General features: G+C 39.4%; 1 protein-coding gene and 1 non-coding gene across 2 annotated transcripts in view; one reads left to right on the forward strand and one right to left on the reverse strand.

Annotated features, from left to right (window-relative positions):
• Positions 1 to 1,035: 1,035 nt before the first annotated feature.
• Positions 1,036 to 19,671, forward strand: part of ZNF280C (zinc finger protein 280C) — a 46,844-nt gene continuing 28,208 nt past the window's right edge. The window contains exons 1-5 of the mRNA XM_052662608.1: positions 1,036 to 1,084; positions 2,817 to 2,963; positions 9,442 to 9,590; positions 15,378 to 15,492; positions 19,447 to 19,617. Of these exons, the coding sequence (XP_052518568.1) occupies positions 1,036 to 1,084; positions 2,817 to 2,963; positions 9,442 to 9,590; positions 15,378 to 15,492; positions 19,447 to 19,617 (631 nt within the window). The remainder of the gene's footprint in view (positions 1,085 to 2,816; positions 2,964 to 9,441; positions 9,591 to 15,377; positions 15,493 to 19,446; positions 19,618 to 19,671) is intronic.
• Positions 3,994 to 4,066, reverse strand: TRNAC-ACA (transfer RNA cysteine (anticodon ACA)). The gene has a single exon. It is a non-coding gene; the product is annotated as a tRNA-Cys (tRNA).

Here is a 19,671-nt window from a genome sequence, read left to right on the forward strand (position 1 = left end):
ACCACAAAAGAGGGGCGTGCTGTGAGAGAGGTGGGTACCCCGAGGGAGGACGTAGCATGTGAGAGCCAGTACCGCATGTAGAGGCAGTGTCATGTGAGAGGACATCCTTCCCATAGGCCAGTGGTGCTGTTGCGAGAGGCGGGTACCGCGAGGTGGGGGGAGGGGTAGCGTGAGGGACGGAGGCGTAGCGCGCGAGAGGAGATATCGCGAGAGAGAACGTACCGTGCGAGAGCACGAACCAATTGTAGAGGCGTTACCACGTGAGAGGACATACTGCGCATAGCAGAGCCAATGGCGGTACCACAAAAGAGGGGCGTGCTGAGAGAGAGGTGGGTACCGCGTGGGAGGACGTAGCATGTGAGAGCTGGTGCCGCATGTAGAGGCAGTGTCATGTGAGAGGACATCCTGGGCATAGGCCAGTGGTGCTATTGCGAGAGGCGGGTACCGCGAGGTGGGGGGAGGGGTAGCGCACGAGAGGAGCTCTCGCGAGAGAATGTACCGTGCGAGAGCACGAACCAATTGTAGAGGCGTTACCACGTGAGAGGACATACTGCGCATAGCAGAGCCAATGGCAGTACCACAAAAGAGGGGCGTGCTGTGAGAGAGGTGGGTACCCCGAGGGAGATCGTAGCATCAGACAGCGGGTACCGCATGTAGAGGCAGTATGGTGTGAGTGGACATCGGGTGCATAGGCCAGTGGTGCTATTGCGAGCGGGGTTACCGCGAGGTGGGGGGAGGGGTGGCGCTCGAGAGGAGATATCGCGAGATAACGTACCGTGCGAGATCAAGTAACGTGAGAGAGCAGGAACCACGTGGAGAGGCAGTTTGGCGTTAGAGGACATATTGGTGTTAAGAGAGCCAGTGGGGGTATTCATGGGTGGAGCGGAGGATTAGCGCGACTGCGAACTGACTGTCCAGGTAGACTAGGTTGGTCTTTTGCAGCCCCATGTGAGGCACGGAGAAGAGCTAGGCCGCCTTACTCCCCAGCAGGTGGCAGCGCGCCCCTGTCCTGTGGCTAACGGTCGGGAGTACAGCATGGCGTCCTGGGCTGGCAGGCAGCTCCAGAAGTCTGCGCACTGGCGCAGTGAGTCTTATTTGTCAGAGACCAGGTTCTACGTGGTCAGCGACGGGCTGAAGTAGTAGGCCTTACTGTCCGACAGGTTCATCACGGGAATCTCGTGCTACATCAGCAAGACCTGAGACACCAATGTGTCGCTTCCTGCCGGGACGGAGTGGAGCGACTCCTCGCTGCTAATCTTTATTCTTTTTTTTTTTTTCTTGATGAATATATAATTTTATGCTTGACGAAAATTGTGTCTGGGTATAGAATGCTAAATTGAAAAATTATTTTCACTAAGATTTTTGAAATCAGTTTTCTAAATTTCTGCTCTCAGATTTTAGGATATTCTGTTTATCTCCAGCATTTTGAAATTTCATGACTTCTCCGTCTACTGTAGGTTTTTTCTTGATTATTGTGCTGGGTGCTAGTGGGTCCTTTTATCTGGAGAATTTATGTCCTTTAGAACTGGGAACTTTTGTCTTGTATTTTTTCTTTTATTATATTCCCTGTTCTTTTTCTCTTTTTTTGTCTGGGACTTCTATTAGGTGAGTTGTAGTTTTGAAATTGATTTATCGCAAATTTTTCTTCTTTATTTAGTATAGGTATATTTTTTGTCTTTTAGCTCCATTTATGGGATATTTGGGGCTTCCCGGTTGGCTCAGCAGTGAATCCGCGTACACTGTGGGAGCCGCTGGAAAGAGACCCTTGAGGCAGGCAAGGCAACCCCCTCCAGTATTCTTGCCGGGAGCGTCCCTGGGACAGAGGAACCTGGGAGACTACTGTCCATAGGGTCACAAAGAGTCGGACATGATTGAAGCAATTTAGCACTGCACCGTGTGTGCGTGCGCCGATGGCATGGGATATTTACTCAATTTTGGCACTTTATTTTTCTTCACTGAATTTTGGCTATTTTGTTTTTAATCTTTTAGCTTTGTGAATACTAATTTTTTATAGCATTCTTGTCTTACATCTTTAAAATGTTAATTGTAATCTCTAATATTTTTTCTTGTCTTCAGTATTACTTGTGTTTTAATATCCTTTGATCTGTTTTATTGCTTTGGTCTTTCACATTGCAGATTTTAATCATACTTCTGGTGCTTAGTGGGTGTCTGTCCAGTATTTAAAAATGAAACACTAAGGTGCTTCCTGGTAGGTCTTTGTGATTGGTCAGTACTTACAGACTGGTGGTACCCACAATATGTTCTTTACTTAGTTTCTTCAAGTGAGAAATGCTACATTAGGATGGAATAAGCCTCACTTAATTATCCTATTTTTGTTCCAGCACTTCATCTCTGTGTTGCCCTGTGCCTAGTATCCCTGAATCTGGTTCAGTTTTCCTAGTATCTCTCTCACCTGTTGTTGCTGCTTCTCAGTTCATCCCCCTTTTGTTATTATAATACAGAAGTATCTGGGTTTTTGTTCAGATAAGAGTTAGTTAGGTACACTCTTTTTGTGAATATAATTGTATTCTAGCAATAAAATTAAAACTCATTTTGATTGGATTTGATTGTTCCTAAAATTTATTAGCCACTAAATAACTACTGTCATCCATTATCTTCCTAGCTAGCTTAATTTTACTAGTTTTAGAGCTTAGAGATTGGGTTCTGAGTTTCATAGTTTTGTTACTATTTCTGACTTTTAAAACGTCAGTTCAATAATTGCTATTAGCCTTGGTAAAGTACATCTTAAATATCATACTATGGATTACAAGAAAATATTTAGAAAAATAAAATTGGATTCTCTTTTTGAAAATTAGATAGTTCCAAAATGGCAGAGCTGTTTATGGAATGTGAAGAAGAGGAGTTGGAACCGTGGCAGAAGAAAGTAGAAACACCGGAGGAGGAAGAAGATGATGAGCTGATCTTTGTTGGAGCCATACCAGGTTCAAAATCACCCAGTTCAAGTAAGCATTTACTTTCAGTGAAGCAAAGTTTTAACAGATGTTGTTTCTAGTAGAAAATGTGGGACTGTCTTATATATCCTTGTTATACTATAAGGTGCTGGATGTGAGAGGAATTTGTGAGAATCAGGAGAATATGGTTAGGAACTTGACTAAGGAGGTGTGAGAGGTAAAAATATGTGAGAGAAAAGGAAAATTTTAACTGAGTTACCTAAACATTAAGATTGCCTAACACCATTGTAGATCTTTTTAGATTAGAAATCATAATTTAATTGGAGCCAAGTCATCTATTTATGTTTATTTGTTAATTTTTCTCTCCCTTAAGGCCAAATGTACCTAGAAAAGGAAGTGTTGGAATGCTTTGTTTAGAACATCAGACTACTAAATAAGTTTGTGTTAGTCTCTGATGGAGTTTCTGACACCCATTCAACTGCCTCATCAGTGTTTTCTTGATTTATGTCCAAAAAATAAAAAGGCTCTGGTTTGTATATCAACGTGAGCAGTAGCTTCTGGCCACAGCCATATTTCAGCAAGTCCTGATTATATTCATGAAGAATATACAGTGGCTTGATTTTCAGCCAGTATACTAGAATGATGCAGGCAGTCAGCACACTTAATCCTTGTGGCTCTGGGAGAATGTCAGATACCTTTGTGGATTTCTGTTAATTAGATTTGATGTTATAATGTAAAAGTGAAGGTATTAATGATGCTTGTTAAATGTCCAATCAATTCCCTGGTGGCTCAGAAAGTAAAGAATCTGCCTGCAATGCAGGAAACCTGGATTTGGTCCTTGGGTTGGGAAAACAGATTCTCCTTGAAAAGGGAATGGCAATCCACTAGTCCAGTATTCCTGTGCAGAGAATTCCATAGAAAGAGGAGCCTGGTGGGATACAGTCTGAGTGAGTGAGTGAAGTTGCTCAGTCTTGTCTGACTCTTTGCGGCCCCATGGACTGTAACCTACCAGGTTCCTTCGTCCATGGGATTTTCCAGGCAAGAATACTGCAGTGGGTTGCCATTTCCTTCTGCAGGAGATCTTCCTGACCCAGGGATTGAACCTGGATCTCCTGCATTGTAGGCAGACGCTTTACCATCTGAGCCACCAGGGAAGTCCAGACAGAGTCCATGGGGTCACCACAAAGAGTCGGACACAACTGAGTGGCTAATGCTAAAACTAACCAAAAAAGTCCAATTCAGTTCAGTTCAGTCGCTCAGTCATGTTCGACTCTTTGAGACCCCATGAATCACAGCACACCAGGCCTCCCTGTCCATCACCAACTCCCAGACTTCACTCAGACTCACATCCATTGAGTCAGTGATGCCATCCAGCCATCTCATCCTCGGTCATCCCCTTCTCCTCCTGCCCCCAATCCCTCCCAGCATCAGAGTCTTTTCCAATGAGTCAACTCTTTGCATGAGGTGGCCAAAGTACTGGAGTTTCAGCTTTAGCATCATTCCTTCCAAAGAAATCCCAGGGCTGATCTCCTTTAGGATAGACTGGTTGGATCTCCTTGCAGTCCAAGGGACTCTCAAGAGTCTTCTCCAACACCACAGTTCAAAAGCATCAATTCTTCAGCACCCAGCTTTCTTCACAGTCCAACTCTCACATCCATACATGACTACAGGAAAAAGCATAGCCTTGACTAGATGGACCTTAGTTGGCAAAGTAATGTCTCTGCTTTTGCACATGCTATCTAGGTTGGTCATAACTTTTCTTCCAAGGAGTAAGCGTCTTTTAATTTCATGGCTGCAGTCACCATCTACAGTGATTTTGGAGCCCCAAAAAATAGTCTGACGCTGTTTCCACTGTTTCCCCATCTATTTCCCATGAAGTGACGGGACCGGATGCCATGATCTTCGTTTTCTGAATGTTGAGCTTTAAGCCAACTTTTTCACTCTCCTCTTACACTTTCATCAAGAGGCTTTTTAGCTCCTCTCCACTTTCTGCCCTAAGGGTGGTGTCATTTCAATATCTGAGGTTATTGATGATTCTTCCGGCAATCTTGATTCCAGCTTGTGTTTCTTCCAGTCCAGCGTTTCTCATGATGTACTCTGCATAGAAGTTAAATAAGCAGGATGACAATATACAGCCTTGACGTACTTCTTTTTCTATTTGGAACCAGTCTGTTGTTCCATGTCCAGTTCTAACTGTTGCTTCCTGACCTGCATATAGATTTCTCAAGAGGCAGGTCAGGTGGTTTGATATTCCCATCTCTCTCAGAATTTTCCACAGTTTATTGTGATCCACACAGTCAAAGGCTTTGGCATAGTCAATAAAGCAGAAATAGATGTTTCTCTGGAACTCTCCTTTTTCCATGATCCAGCGGATGTTGGCAATTTGATCTCTGGTTTCTTTGCCTTTTCTAAAACCAGCTTGAACATCAGGGAGTTCACAGTTCATGTATTCCTGAAGCCTGGCTTGGAGAATTTTGAGCATTACTTTACTAGCATGTGAGATGAGTGCCATTGTGTGATAGTTTGAGCATTCTTTGGCATTGCCTTTCTTTGGGATTGGAATGAGAACTGACCTTTTCCAGTCCTGTGGCCACTGCTGAGTTTTCCGAATTTGCTGGCATATTGAGGGAAGCACTTTCACAGCATCATCTTTCAGGATTTGAAACAGCTCCACTGGAATTCCATCACCTCCACTAGCTTCGTTCGTAGTGATGCTTTCTAAGGCCCATTTGACTTTACATTCCAGGATGTCTGGCTCTAGATTAGTGATCACACCATCATGATCATCTGATTATTTTTGTACAGTTCTTCCATGTCTTCTTGCCACCTCTTAATATTTTCTGCTTCTGTTAGGTCCGTACCATTTCTGTCCTTTATCGAGTCCATCTCTGCATGAAAAGTTCCCTTGGTATCTCTAATTTTCTTAAAGAGATCTCTAGTCTTTCCCATTCTGTTCTTTTCCTCTATTTCTTTGCATTGATCGCTGAAGAAGGCTTTCTTATCTCTTCTTGCTATTCTTTGGAACTCTTCATTCATATGCTTATATCTTTCCTTTTCTCTTTTGTTTTTCGCCTCTCTTCTTTCCACAGCTATTTGTAAGGCCTCCCCAGACAGCCATTTTGCTTTTTTGCAATTCTTTTCCATGGGGATGGTCTTGATCCCTGTCTCCTGTACAGTGTCACAAACCTCATTCCATAGTTCATCAGGCACTCTATCTATCAGATCTAGGCCCTTAAATCTATTTCTCACTTCCACTGTATGATCATAAGGGATTTGATTTAGGTCATACCTGAATGGTCTAGCGGTTTTCCATACTTTCTTCAATTTGAGTCTGAATTTGGTAATAAGGAGTTCATGATCTGAGCAGCTCCTGGTCTTGTTTTTGTTGACTGTATAGAGCTTCTCCATCTTTGGCTGCAAAAAATATAATCAATCTGATTTTGGTGTTGACCATCTGGTGATGTCCATGTGTAGAGTCTTGTCTTGTGTTGTTGGAAGAGGGTGTTTGCTATGACCAGTGCATTTTCTTGGCAAAACTCTTACTAGTCTTTGCTCTGCTTCATTCTGCATTCCAAGGCCAAATTTGCCTGTTACTCCAGGTGTTTCTTGACTTCCTACTTCTGCATTCCAGTCCCTTATAATGAAAAGGCATCTTTTTGGGGTGTTAGTTCTAAAAGGTCTTGTAGGTCTTCACAGAACCGTTCATCTTCAGCTTCTTCAGCGTTACTGGTTGGGGCATAGACTTGAATCACCGTGATATTGAATGGTCTGCCTTGGAAACGAACAGAGATCATTCTGTCGTTTTTGAGATTGCATCCAAGTACTGTATTTTGGACTCTTTTGTTGACCATGATGGCTACTCCATTTCTTCTGAGGGATTCCTGCCTGCAGTAGTAGATATAATGGTCATCTGAGTTAAATTCACCCATTCCAGTCCATTTCAGTTCGCTGATTCCTAGAATGTTGACGTTCACTCTTGCCATCTCTTGTTTGACCACTTCCAATTTGCCTTGATTCATGGACGTAACATTCCAGGTTTCTATGCAATATTGGTCTTTACAGCATCAGATCATGCTTCTATCACCAGTCACATCCACAGCTGGGTATTGTTTTTGCTTTGGCTCCATCCCTTCATTCTTTCTGGAGTTATTTCTCCACTGATCTCCAGTAGCGTGTTGGGCACCTACTGACCTGGGGAGCTCCTCTTCAGTATCCTATCGTTTTGCCTTTTCATACTGCTCATGGGGTTCTCAAGGCAAGAATACTGAAGTGGTTTGCCATTTGCTTCTCCAGTGGACCACATTCTGTCAGACCTCTCCACCATGACCTGCTCCTCTTGGGTTGCCCCACGGGCATGGCTTAGTTTCATTGAGTTAGACAAGGCTGTGGTCCTAGTGTGATTAGACTGACTAGTTTTCTGTGAGTACAGTTTCAGTGTGTCTGCCTTCTGATGCCCTCTTGGAACAACTGCCATCTTACTTGGGTTTCTCTTACCTTGGGCGTGGGGTATCTTTTCATGGCTGCTCCAGCAAAGCACAGCCACTGCTCCTTACCTTGGACAAGGGGTATCTCCTCACCGCTACCCTTCCTGACCTTCAACGTGGGATAGCTCCTCTAAGCCCTCCTGCGCCCACGCAGCACCGCTCCTTGGACATGGGGTTGCTCCTCCCGGCTGCTGCCCATGGCCTCAGGCACAGGGTGGCTCCTCCTTGCTGCCCCTGACCTCGGATGCGGGGTAGCTCCTCTCGGCCGTTTCTGTGCCGTCGCAGCCTGGCACTCTCGGCCGCTGCCCCTGACCTCGGACGTGGGGTAACTCCTCTTGGCTGCTGACCTTCAGGCATGGGGTCCTCCCGGCTTCCACCCCTGACCTCACACGTGGGGTAGCTCCTCTCAGCCGCGCTTAGTGCGCCGGTCGCAGCCACCGGCGACTGTCCCAATTACGACAGTCCAGTTAGGATTGTGTAAAATTCAAAGGAACAACATATTTAGTTTTAGTGGTGAATGAAGAAACAGAGTCTTTGTCATTGTATTTATTTCTGTAAAGCTAGGAGAATTTACCAAAGAATGTAACCAGCATACCAATATTTTCTTATTATGGCTGTGCATGTTAGTGTGGTTTAGAGAGAGATTAATTTTCTGAAAGCCTAGTTCTTGTTTCTGTCTCTAAACTTGGAATAGCACTTCCATTGTTATCAAAGATAGAATAATTTAGTTTAATTCTTAGTATCATTTCCTGTGGCAAACAGATGCTAAGTGGAGTGCCACTTCAATGAAGTAGGCATATTGATATATTTGCTGCTGACGGAGGAGCAGAATATTAATGTTTCCTAGTCACTGTGATGATTTTTATATTGAAGTATTAACCATATTTAAAAGTTATTCAAATCATCTTATTGACGTTGGATATATATCAATTAGAAATAACTATTACTCAACTAGAAAAATGTGTATTAGTAGTGATTCTGTCAAAAAGAAATTTGATCCTGGTCAAATTTCTTTTCTAAATAACCCAGAATTTAAATGATTCTATTAATGTCTTATGTCCTAAAATATTTTAGCATATGGAAATGAGCTACATATTTTTTTAAAAACTAATATAAAAGGGGGAATAAAAACTTGTGTTTGACGGACTATAGTCACCAAAAATTACTATAGAAATTCTTTAATGGCTTGGATAAATACATGGATCTTGAATTTCTAAATGAAAACAATACCAACTTATTTGAATGAAAAGATTTTTCTTCTAAAAGACTTTTGTAGTGCTTAGTCATAGAGCACTTTATATGATAAAAGAGCACTACTTTTGTGTGACTATACAATTATTTTATGAGATCTAGTTGTTTTCGACTAGGAGTGGAAAAGGGAAATTTTTTTATGTCTTATGGGATTTTTTTTCTGCTTTGTACCTTCTCTTGACTAGCAATTTTAGGTAAATCTATTCTTCCAAATTTTATTTGATTCCTCAATAACCTAGAAGTTACGGGTTCACATGCATACAACAGTGAGCATTCTTAGACTGATCCAGACTTTTGGTGTAGTGAGTAGATATGAGATACTTTTATAAACTCTAGATTCAATTTAATCTCTGATGGTATCCCTGTCAGTAGTCAAGAGCAGTGGTACAGATAATCCATCAGCTTGCCCATGATGAAACTTCAGGCTTTTAGGGGTGTGAATGTGACATGGAGATTGGAGAAGGGCTTGATTTCAAGTCACAGTAACCCAAGTCTGTATGCAACCTTGTCACCATTAAAAGAACGCAATATGCTTCAAGTATTGCTTATGTATAGATTTTGGGGGCAAAGTTTTTCTATTATCATGATATATACTTTCAGTGAAATTAAAAAAAAAATTTAAAGATAATTTTCACAGATATTGTGAACAGGGGTAATCTTGCCTCATCTTCAAAGGAAATAAAGAATGAGTCAAGGTATAGTATTGTTGTATTACTTTAAAATTAAAGTAAACTATCGTGGTAGAATTGTTGCGTAGAAAAATACAGGTGTTGCTGATGCTTTCATGCCTTTAGGTGAACTCGACGAAGACTCAAGTCCAGAGGCTGCCTTTCCTAGATTTCATCCTGAGTCTCGATCTTCAAGTCCAGAGGCTGCCTTTCCTATGTTTCATCCTGAGTCTAGATCTTCATATAACTCTATCGTTCAGAACGTGCCTAAACCTGTAAGTGTTTTTAAAACTACACGATTAGTGCAGGGACACATTAGATGTTATAATACCCAGTTAGAATTGTGGACTATCATATCTAGTTATCATCCCAGTAGAAACATAATCACTGTCAGAAAATGTCACCATTTTTATGATAGTGCAACTGATACCCAAAATAATAGTGTCAGGAACTAACTAGCCAACCTGGCAATAAATCACATAGTATGCTTAAATTGGTATAATATTGAAAACTATGCTATCTAAAAGTATTAGCAGTAATGAATATTGCATAATGGCAAAATTCTTAAGATAGTAAGCTGCACTGGGTATTCTTAATTGGGAAGATTTTTCCAAGATTGTTATTACTGTTTATTTTGAAAACATACTTTCATAGTTTCGTTTTTAAAACTTTTAACTGAAATAATTGATAATGTTAATATTAACATTTGTTAGTCTGTCAGTATGGTTAAGTCTTAGTTCTAAACGCTGTATATAAATTAATCTGTTTTAATTCTTATGACTTCCCTATGAGGTAAGCACAGTTATTTCCCCCATTTTATAGTTGAAACTGAGGCTCAGAGAGTCTAAAGGATTCATGATGGCCGGTAATGATGGATCTGGGATTTCAATCCAGGTTAACCCAAAGTTTTTAAATATGCACATCCACACATACAGTTAAGTATATACTGGAGGCTCAGACAGTAAAGAATCTGCCTGTAATGCAGGAGACCCGAGTTCCATCCCTTGGTTGGAAAGATACCCTGGAGAAGGGAATGGCAATCAACTCCACTATTCTTGCCTGGAGAATTCTATGGACGGAGGAGCCTGGTGGGATACACTCCACGGGATCACAGAGGGTCAGACCCAACTGTGCAACTAACACTTCTACTTTCATATGTACATTTAATTATATGCTTTTAAAAACAGAAGCATTATCTTAGAGCAATGATATATTTCACAGACCACTGGGGTTCCCTGGGACTCTTTCAGGGGACCTGTGAGGTCAAAACCGTTGTCTTAGTAACACTAAGACCTTTGCACTTTTTACTCTGTCAACATTTGTGCTAGTGCTGCAAAGGCAATGGACCTGAAACTGCTGGTGGCTTAATATGAATCAAGGCAGTGATACCCAACTGTACTAGTAGTTTTTGGATTGGTGATCACCAAGCACTCACAGTAGAAAAATTTCACTTTCACTTAAGAATATCCTTGAAGAAGTAATAAATTGTTTCTAATTTTACTAACTTTTGACCTTTGAATACACTTCTTTTTTAAATATTCTGTGTGATGAAGGGTAGTATTGCACAGTGAGTGAGTGAATTTGCTCAGTCGTGTCCGACTCTTTGCGACCCAGTGGACTGTAGCCCACCAGGCTCTTCTGTCCATGGGATTCTCCAGGCAAGAATACTGGAGTGGGTTGCCATTTCCTTCTCCAGGGGATCTTCCCAACCCAGGGATCGAACCCAAGTCGCCTGCCTTGCAGGCAGATGCTTTATCCTCTGAGCCACCAGGGAAGTATGCATAAAGCATTTCTACATCTGCAGTATGAAGTTTCTCTTGAGGAAAAGCACTTGTGAGAATGAATCACAAACTGAACTGGCTGGTTTTTTTTTTTTAATACAATGCAATTTTTACTTGAAAGAATGACTGACAAAGCACCATGGAGTTTTTTTATTGCTGCATAACAATAGTACCACAAACTTAGCAGCTTAAAGCAATATATATGTATTATTTCATGGTTTCTGTGAGTCAAGAGCTAGGGTATGGCCTAACTGGGTCCTCTGCTGGGCCAGGCTGCAATCAGTGTGTCAGGTAGAGAGAGCTGGAGTATCATTTAATACTGCTTCCAGGCTCACATGGTTGTTGGCAGTATCCAGTTCTTTGTGGGTTGTCAGACTGAGGGCATCAATTCTTGCTGCTGTGAACTGGAGCCTGTCCTCAGTTTCTTGCTGTGTAGACCTTCCTAGCATGACTTGGTTGCTTCCTCAAAGCCAGCAAGGGAAAGATGGGCTTTATAAGATAATCATGTACATCCTGTTGCTTTTGCTAAATTCTCTCGGTTAGAAGCAACCACAGGTCCCACCCACACTCAAGGGGGAATTAGACAAGTGTATAAACATCAGGAGGAAATCATGGAGGCCGCCTTTAAGATCTGTTTGGCACACACGGTGTTTCAGTACTCAGAGATACACAAAATCTGCCTGTCATGGAAGAAAACTGATAGTATTCTTGCCAATGATTAAATTTGGCCTTTCAAGCAAAAAAAAAAAAAAAAAAAACATTTTTTGAAAACCAGTATCTTCTGAAATTATCATCAGTAATAATATGACCCCTGGACTAACATTCCAAGGAACCCGGATTGAGAATGAAACTCTAATGATGATTGTCTTTGTTCTTAAGTAAAGCATTGTCACAACTTCTATGAGCCTCACTTTCTTTATTTCTAAAATAAGAACCTTTACCCAGACCACTGGATCTCAAACTTGGATCCGCTAAGTATCCACAGGCTGGTTTTTTCTTTTTTTCTTTTTTTTTTTAATGTGGACCATTTGAATTTGTTACAGAATTGTTTCTGTTTTATTTTGGGCCAAAGCCTTGGTTTTGGTATAGAGGCCTATGGGATCTTAGCTCCCGGACCAGGAATCAAACCCATATACCCTTCACTGGAAAAGAAAAATCTTAATCACTGAACGACCAGGGAAGTCCCTCCACAGAGTGTTCATAAGAATAGGTGTACCTAAAGATTGCAGACTATAAGAAATGCAAAAATTATTTGATTTTAGCTAGAATCAGATGAACTCTGTAATTTTCTCATGCTAGAGTAAGCAGCTTGGCATTTAGGGAAAACTAAGGAATTCTCTGGCAGTCCAGTGGTTAGGACTTGGCATTTTCACTGCCATGAGCTCGGGTTCAATCCCTGCTCAGGGAACTAAGATCCCATAAGCTGTACAACAAGGCCGAAAAAAAAGAGGAAAAAACAAGGAAAAACAAACCACACACACACAAAAATAAGGAAACATTATTTAAATACAGATAGAGACTTCCCTGGCAGCCCAGTGGTTGAGACTTTGCCTTTCAATTCAGAAGGTGCTGATTTGATCCCTGGTTGGGGAGCTAAGATCCCGTATGTCTCCAGGCCAAAAAACCAAAACACAAAACAGAAACAATCTTGTAACAAATTCAATAGATTTTTAAAATGATCCATGTCAAAAAAATCTGTAAAAAAACACAAACGCAGTTATATGAAAATCATTCCTTTGTTGGACTCAGGGAGGAAGAATAAGACGACATGGGTATCTTTTGTGTTAACAAAAGTTAGAAATTAGAGCTCATCCAAACTCAGAATTTTTTGTTTCTGTGGACACATTTGTTTGATCAGAGTTCCTTAATCAGGTTCACAATCCTAGGGAGCTTTTTAAAAATAGAGATTTTTGTCAGTTGGTCTAGAGTGAGACCTTGGGCATAATAGATTTAAAAAAATAATCTCTCCAGGTGATTATTTAGCCACAGTTGAGGATGACATATATTCTCAAATGAATTGAGAATCCTGTGTAAGGGAATTTTCTCTGAAATATTTAAACCTGTCTTTAACCTCAGTAACTCTTTGGGGCAGGCAGGGAGATTATTATTCCTTTTAAAGTAAGTGTGAAAAAAGTAAGTGTGATATATTATAAACTGTTCAATATATTATTTTTGCTTTCAGAAGCCAATTATTTAAAGAATTTTTAAATAATAAAAAGTATTTTATATTTACCTATATTAAAAACGTAAGAAAGAAAGTAAATGTGATATTGTTGAAGGCGCAGACTTTGTAATAAGGCTAACCTGCGTTCTATAATCCAGCTTCATCAATAACAAGCTGGGTTGTATTGGGAACCTTACTTAACCATATTTAACTTCAATTTGCCTATTTGTATAAATAAATGTAAATATTTATATAAATATAGGAGATCATTTTAGGTCTTCATTAGTACTGCTATGACAGCTGCTTAATAGAATACTTCTAGTACAGATCTTCCCTGACTTAGGATGGGGTTATATCCTAATAAACCCATCACAAGTTGAAAATGCATTTCAGACACTTAACCTACCACGCCTAGCCTATGTTAAATGTGCTCAGAACACTTATATTTGCCTACAGTTTGGCAAAATCATCTGAAACAAAGCCTGTTACAGTAATGTATTAAACATCTCATGTGATTTTTTGAGTACTGTACTGAAAGTGAAAAACAAAATGGTTTTAAGTATATTGGTTGTTTGCCCTCATGATCACGTGGCTGACTGGGAGCTGTGCCTTGCTGTCAGTGCCCAGTATTGAACCACATCTCACTAGCCTGAGAAAAGATCAAAATTTGAAGTACGGTTTCTGCTGAATGCTTGTCACTTTCACAGCATCATAATGTGGAAAATCGTATGTTGAGCCATTGTAGGTCTGGGACGGTCTGTACTGTGAAAGAGGCAAGTATATTTTAAGTTAACAACAGTTGGTGACTTTTATTTCAGTTGCAGAAGAATAATTTGAATCTCAGAGGTGACTTGCCAAAGGTTCCACAGTCAAATAAATGGACAGGTCTTCTGAATCCCAGTCCATCACCTTTTGTACTTACCGATGTATTTGGTATCTTTCTGAACTACTTTATGAGATGTTAAATCCCAATCTGAGAATTATTTTAACACGTTATTTGTTGGTTTAAGAATGTATCTGCTCTCTGAAATGGTGGTGCTTAATTGACCAGAATTATCACCTAGGAAAGGACTTAAAGTATGAACTTTGGAAGAAATGTTAAAGAACTATTTGTGGAGTTGCTGGTGAATATTTTCCATATTTCTCCAAATATTTGGAGAAAATACTTTGGAGTAAGATTGTGCTTGGTTACAATTAAGTGATATGGCTATTACTGATTTTCTATAATAGGTTTTAAGGCTGAAATGCAGAAATCTGTGTGTTATGCCTGAAATTCTAGGAATGGAATGGTTTGTGTAACTTTGATATGTCTCCATAACTTCTTAACAGTTAGTCTTTGTCAACAGAAAACTTAGTAGCAAAGTAAAATTCTTAATACCTGATTTGTCTCTCAACTTGTAAGCACAAAACAGGCAAGCAAGCAAGATCCTTATATTCCCACGATAAAGGTAATATGTATGGGGTTTGGTGTTCGGGGTGGGGGGTTCAGAAGAAACAAGAGAATTTTGTTTTCTATGGATGGTTAGTATGATATATAGAGTCTGTTAATCAGGACTATATTTTAAATACAGGTATCTGTACCTTTTTTTTTCACCAAACTTTATATTGGAAACATTTCTTTTTGTCATTGTCTGTTTCTGAAAATCATAATATTGCATGATAGTTCATTTATTTATGTAACCATTCCACCATTGTTGGACATACAGGTTTTCAATTTTTGCAATTATAAATAATTCTCCACTAAATATTTTCATTTTCTTGGCATGTATAAATGCTTGGAAGTGAAATATTTAGAATGATTGGCTCAAAGGATATAAACTCTTACAAAGCCCTCAATAGATAACTGCCAAAATTTTCTTGCAGAAAAGTTGTACCAATATATAACCTTTACTTTGCTGGTAAAATTATTATTTTTTTCATTTTAATGGTTTATCTAAAACTAACTTCCAGAAAAATTACAAATATAATCCAGAGAGTTCTCTTGTACTCTTTACTCAGTAGATGCTAATTTTGACAGCAAGTAATAATTATCTTTATAACTTATTAGTAATTGAATCATTAAGTGTATATTTACAGTATTGATGTACAGTTAAATTTACCTTTATAACTTATTGCAGGATTTTGCAAAGAATTCATCACAAGTTGAGTCAGATGAGTCTTCAGACTTACCATTCTGCTTGAGCCAGAATACAGTACCACTGTCCCAAGATGGATCCACAATTTATATAGAAGGTTTGGTTTTGGCACTTTTTGTAAACAGTAAAAAAGATACTTGATAAATATACATATACAGTGAATTTCTATTTTGAAGCCTATATTTTCATGTTACATTTTTCACATATTGTAAAATGGAATCTAAGGCTTCCCAGGTGACTCAGTGGGTAAAGAATCTTCCTGCAATGCAGGAGACACAAGAGACATGGGTTCAGTATCTCTGAACACAGGTTCAGAGACACGGGGTTCTCTTCCTGGGTCAGGAAGATCCCCTGGAGGAGGAAATGGCAACCCACTCCAGTATTCTTCCCTGGAGAATCCCATGGACAGAGAGAGCCTGACGGGCTGCAGTCCATAGGGTCACAAAGAGTCTGATGAGCACATATGCATGCAGAAGGAATACTAATTGTTCCTGAATGCCTTTCTTGAGTGATTTTCTATATTTAATGATAGAATATTTTCTTTCTTTTTATTAAGTCGGCTAACATATGTTCTTTGAGCACTTTGTCACTTGGAGGCAGCCATGCGCTGAAAAATCTTAATATAATTTCTGTGAGTCAGGGAAGTCCCTGATACCCTAATACTGTAATTTTTAAAAAAAAATACTACTTGGAAGACCATTAGTGTGAGAAAAACCACATGGTTTATAGTTGATTTCAATTAAAGGAGAATTACAGTTCTTAGATTTATACGATAACAAAGTTCTTCATTAACCTGAAATAGTATGCCATGAAGGAGTTTTATCTAGTTGAAAAATTCCCTGTTATCAAAGCAGTTATGTTAGCAAATAAGACGTGTTATCACTAAGTGGAGAAAGGTACACAGAAATTTTTGTGACTGTTTCAATTGTTTACAAACAAATTATATATTTACTAAATCAAAATAGAATTTATAGTAATGTGTGCCAAAAATATTTTCCCTTGACAATACTTGGTTTGATATTCACTTATGTAGGCATCACTTACCTAGTTAGTAAAATCGCCAAGAACCAAAATAAATGAGATGAAATAGATGTCTGAATTTTGATTTTATGAAGCACCATAGTCTTTAATCATAGAAAAAAAAATCTGAATTCTTAAAGCTTCTACTCTAAGTTACCATACTGCAAGAGTGAAACTTTGCCCAGATGGTAAATGGGTTATAGTTGATTAGAAAGATAGAGGCTTGAGCCTCTGTATTTTTGTAGCCTTTATTAAGTCACCTAACCAATCTCTTTACACCTCAATTCTCCCATAGTATTAAAATAGATATTTTTATTTTCTCACATCATGCTTTCATTCTCCAGACCTGAAATCAACCATTTAGCTATATAATTTTGATTCTCGCTCTACTTAGCTCAGGGCTTTTTTGAGGCTCAGATAAGTGAAAAGTGAGAAATGCGTTAAAGCTATAAAAGACAATAAACATTGTTAGAATTGATCTCAGTGAGGCAGCAGTGAGTGGTGGCATGAAGTGACATTGGAATTCCCTGCCCAGTAATTGAACCTGGGTAGCCTGGGTTGAAAGCCAGGAATCCTAGCTACCAGACCAGCAAGGGCTACAGGCTAGAAGCTATTTTTCCCTGGATCTTTGTCCCCCAATGAAAAATGCAGTTATCACAGAGGCAAAAATATGCAGGTACGAAGTTTATTATTAGAGACAGCACAGCAACAAGTCAGAGAGCACATAGGTAAACAGTTTGTTTAGTTGAGATGGAAGCAAGGCAGAGATACACACCTGGAGAAAGAGTGTGAGGGTGTCCCCCTAGGGAGGAGGAGCACAGTAAAGAGGAGGTTAAATCATTTATATAGGTTAGTTCTTCTGGGTCTTTGTTTACCTTTAGCCAATCATCTGGTTTCTTTTTCCACACCTGACCTACCCTATGGCCCTCTTCAACATACATTAGCAACTTTTTCCCAAGATGGTTTCTGGCCCAGAAGCCCTTAGCATCACATACTGTGGGGTGGTGCCCTCTCCTTTTTGACCCCCAAGGAACCTTTCTGTACATGTGAGATGTCTCCCTTGCCCAGAGGATGGGAAATATGTGATCTCCTGATCTTTTAACGGGGTTTAGTTCCACTCTGTCCCTGCCATTAAAAATGCCCAGTGTCTGGTTATTTACCCTCTTCCTGTTGCTGGTTTTTATATCATGGGTTAGATTTCAAAGTATAGATAGGAGTCCAGTTATAAATATGTGATCCCAGAGCCAGTTTGTCTCTTGCTTCAGGAAATGTAAACAAGGGCTAGTAATGAATGTTCAGCCTGGAGCTCATCTTCTCACCCCAGGAAGTGTGAACAGGGGGCCAGTTATAAATATCTAGCCTGGAGCCCATCTGTCTCCTGCCTTGGAATGATAATTATGATAATGTGTACTGTGTGTTCAGTCATGCTTAATGGACCCCTGTCTAGGATGACCATAGGTTCTTGGAGAGGGCTGGATTTGAACTTGATTTTGAAGGAGGAGAATAGTATTTTTATTGTTTCTGTTGAAGATAGTGAACAGCACAAGCCAAAGCCAACAGAGATAAGTAAGTTAAATCAGAATTTAAAACTTGAGCTCAGAGTGATCTTGTTTAACTTGGCGATTTATGCATGCTATAAAAATTATTATATATAGAACAGCCTCTTGGATAACTGGTTGCCTAGTCCAAATAGCAGCGCCCATTGGTTGTTCAGTTAACCTGAGCCTCTGAGAAGAATGCTAGTGTGATTACACAGAAATTAGTTCTAAGTACCTGCAATAAAACTGTCAGTAATCATGTGTTTGAAGATGGGAAAGAATCATTTCTGTGTTATGTCAAAGAATGAAATGCAGCTTTGACACAGAAACCCACTGATGCAATACTCCTTTCCTGGCATATTATCTATTCTGTTTCTCTTATTAGTATAGAGTTGGAAGCATTAAGTTAAATGCAGGTTTAGAATCTTTATCACAAAATACGTTTGTGTATGCTCAGTCATGTTGGACTCTTTGTGACCCCATGGACTGTAGCCCGCCCAGCTCCTCTGTCCATGGAATTTTCCAAGCAAGAATACTGGAGTGAGTTGCCACTTCCTACCCAGGAGATCTTCCCCATCCAAGGATTGGACCTGTGTCTCCTGCATTGGCAGGCGAATTCTTTACTACTGCTCCACCTGGGAAGCCCAATTATGTGGTATTTTCAAAAGGGACTTTTTCTGAATCTGGTTACAGCCTAAATAGACCCACTTTGGCAAATACCCTCAATCGCATAATTCTTTAACCTTTAAAGTTATGGTTTTCAAACTCAAAGCTATTCTTAGCAATGAAATCTCTATTCAAACAAAAATTTTATGTAAAAACCTAATTTAAAAAAATACGAGGACAATGTATCTGTGCCCACTCTATTCCCTAAAATGGAACCATTAGGCTTAGGGAAACATAGTTTGAAAGTTATCATACTAACTACAAACCTTTTCATATGAATAAGTGAGGTATTGACATTCAAGATATTTGAGATTAGTTGGTTCTATTTTGCCCATAGGAATTATATAGATAGTGTAAACTATCTATATATACATTGTTAGAATTGATCTCAGTGAGGCAGCAGTGAGTGGTGGCATGAAGTGACATTGGAATTCCCTGTTGTTAAGTGGGAAAAGAATCAACTCAGTTTTCCATTAGATATCTCGGGACTTTTTCTAAGTATCTTAAGGAGTTTCTCTATGTTTTTAGATTAAAATATAAGTTTCTTTATTTGAAAGTATTTTAAGAATTCTTTTGCATAAAAAGCTTATCTCATGAATTGTTCAAACTGTGTAGTCCATAATGGCTGTTGTGCAATTTCTACCTATTGATCATACAAATTTTGATCATTCTTTATTTTCAGTTGTATGATATTGTAGTTCAATTATATTACCTTTATTTCCAAAGTATTCCTACTTAATTTTAAGTGTAAGGCCATTTTAGTAGTAGTTGTAAGCAGTATTCTAAAGCAATTTCAAATATCTTTCCCACTATTTTAATCATTGTAGGTCTAGATGAAACTCTGCCTAAAATAAAACATTCTGGTATTTCTAAAGTAAACACTGTTAATCCACAAAAGCCAAAGATCAACAAAAGTGTTTCTGAAATAGATCCTTGTGCTTCATGGTCTTTAATTCATTATTCTTCAGCAACATCATCTTATGTCATGTGGTCAAAAGGTAAATATGAATCTGGAGCATAAAAAAGAAGCTGTATTTATACATAAATTTCAG

This window comes from Budorcas taxicolor, chromosome X, assembly GCF_023091745.1.
Source record: "Budorcas taxicolor isolate Tak-1 chromosome X, Takin1.1, whole genome shotgun sequence".
In the NCBI taxonomy this organism is placed as follows: Eukaryota; Metazoa; Chordata; class Mammalia; order Artiodactyla; family Bovidae; genus Budorcas; species Budorcas taxicolor.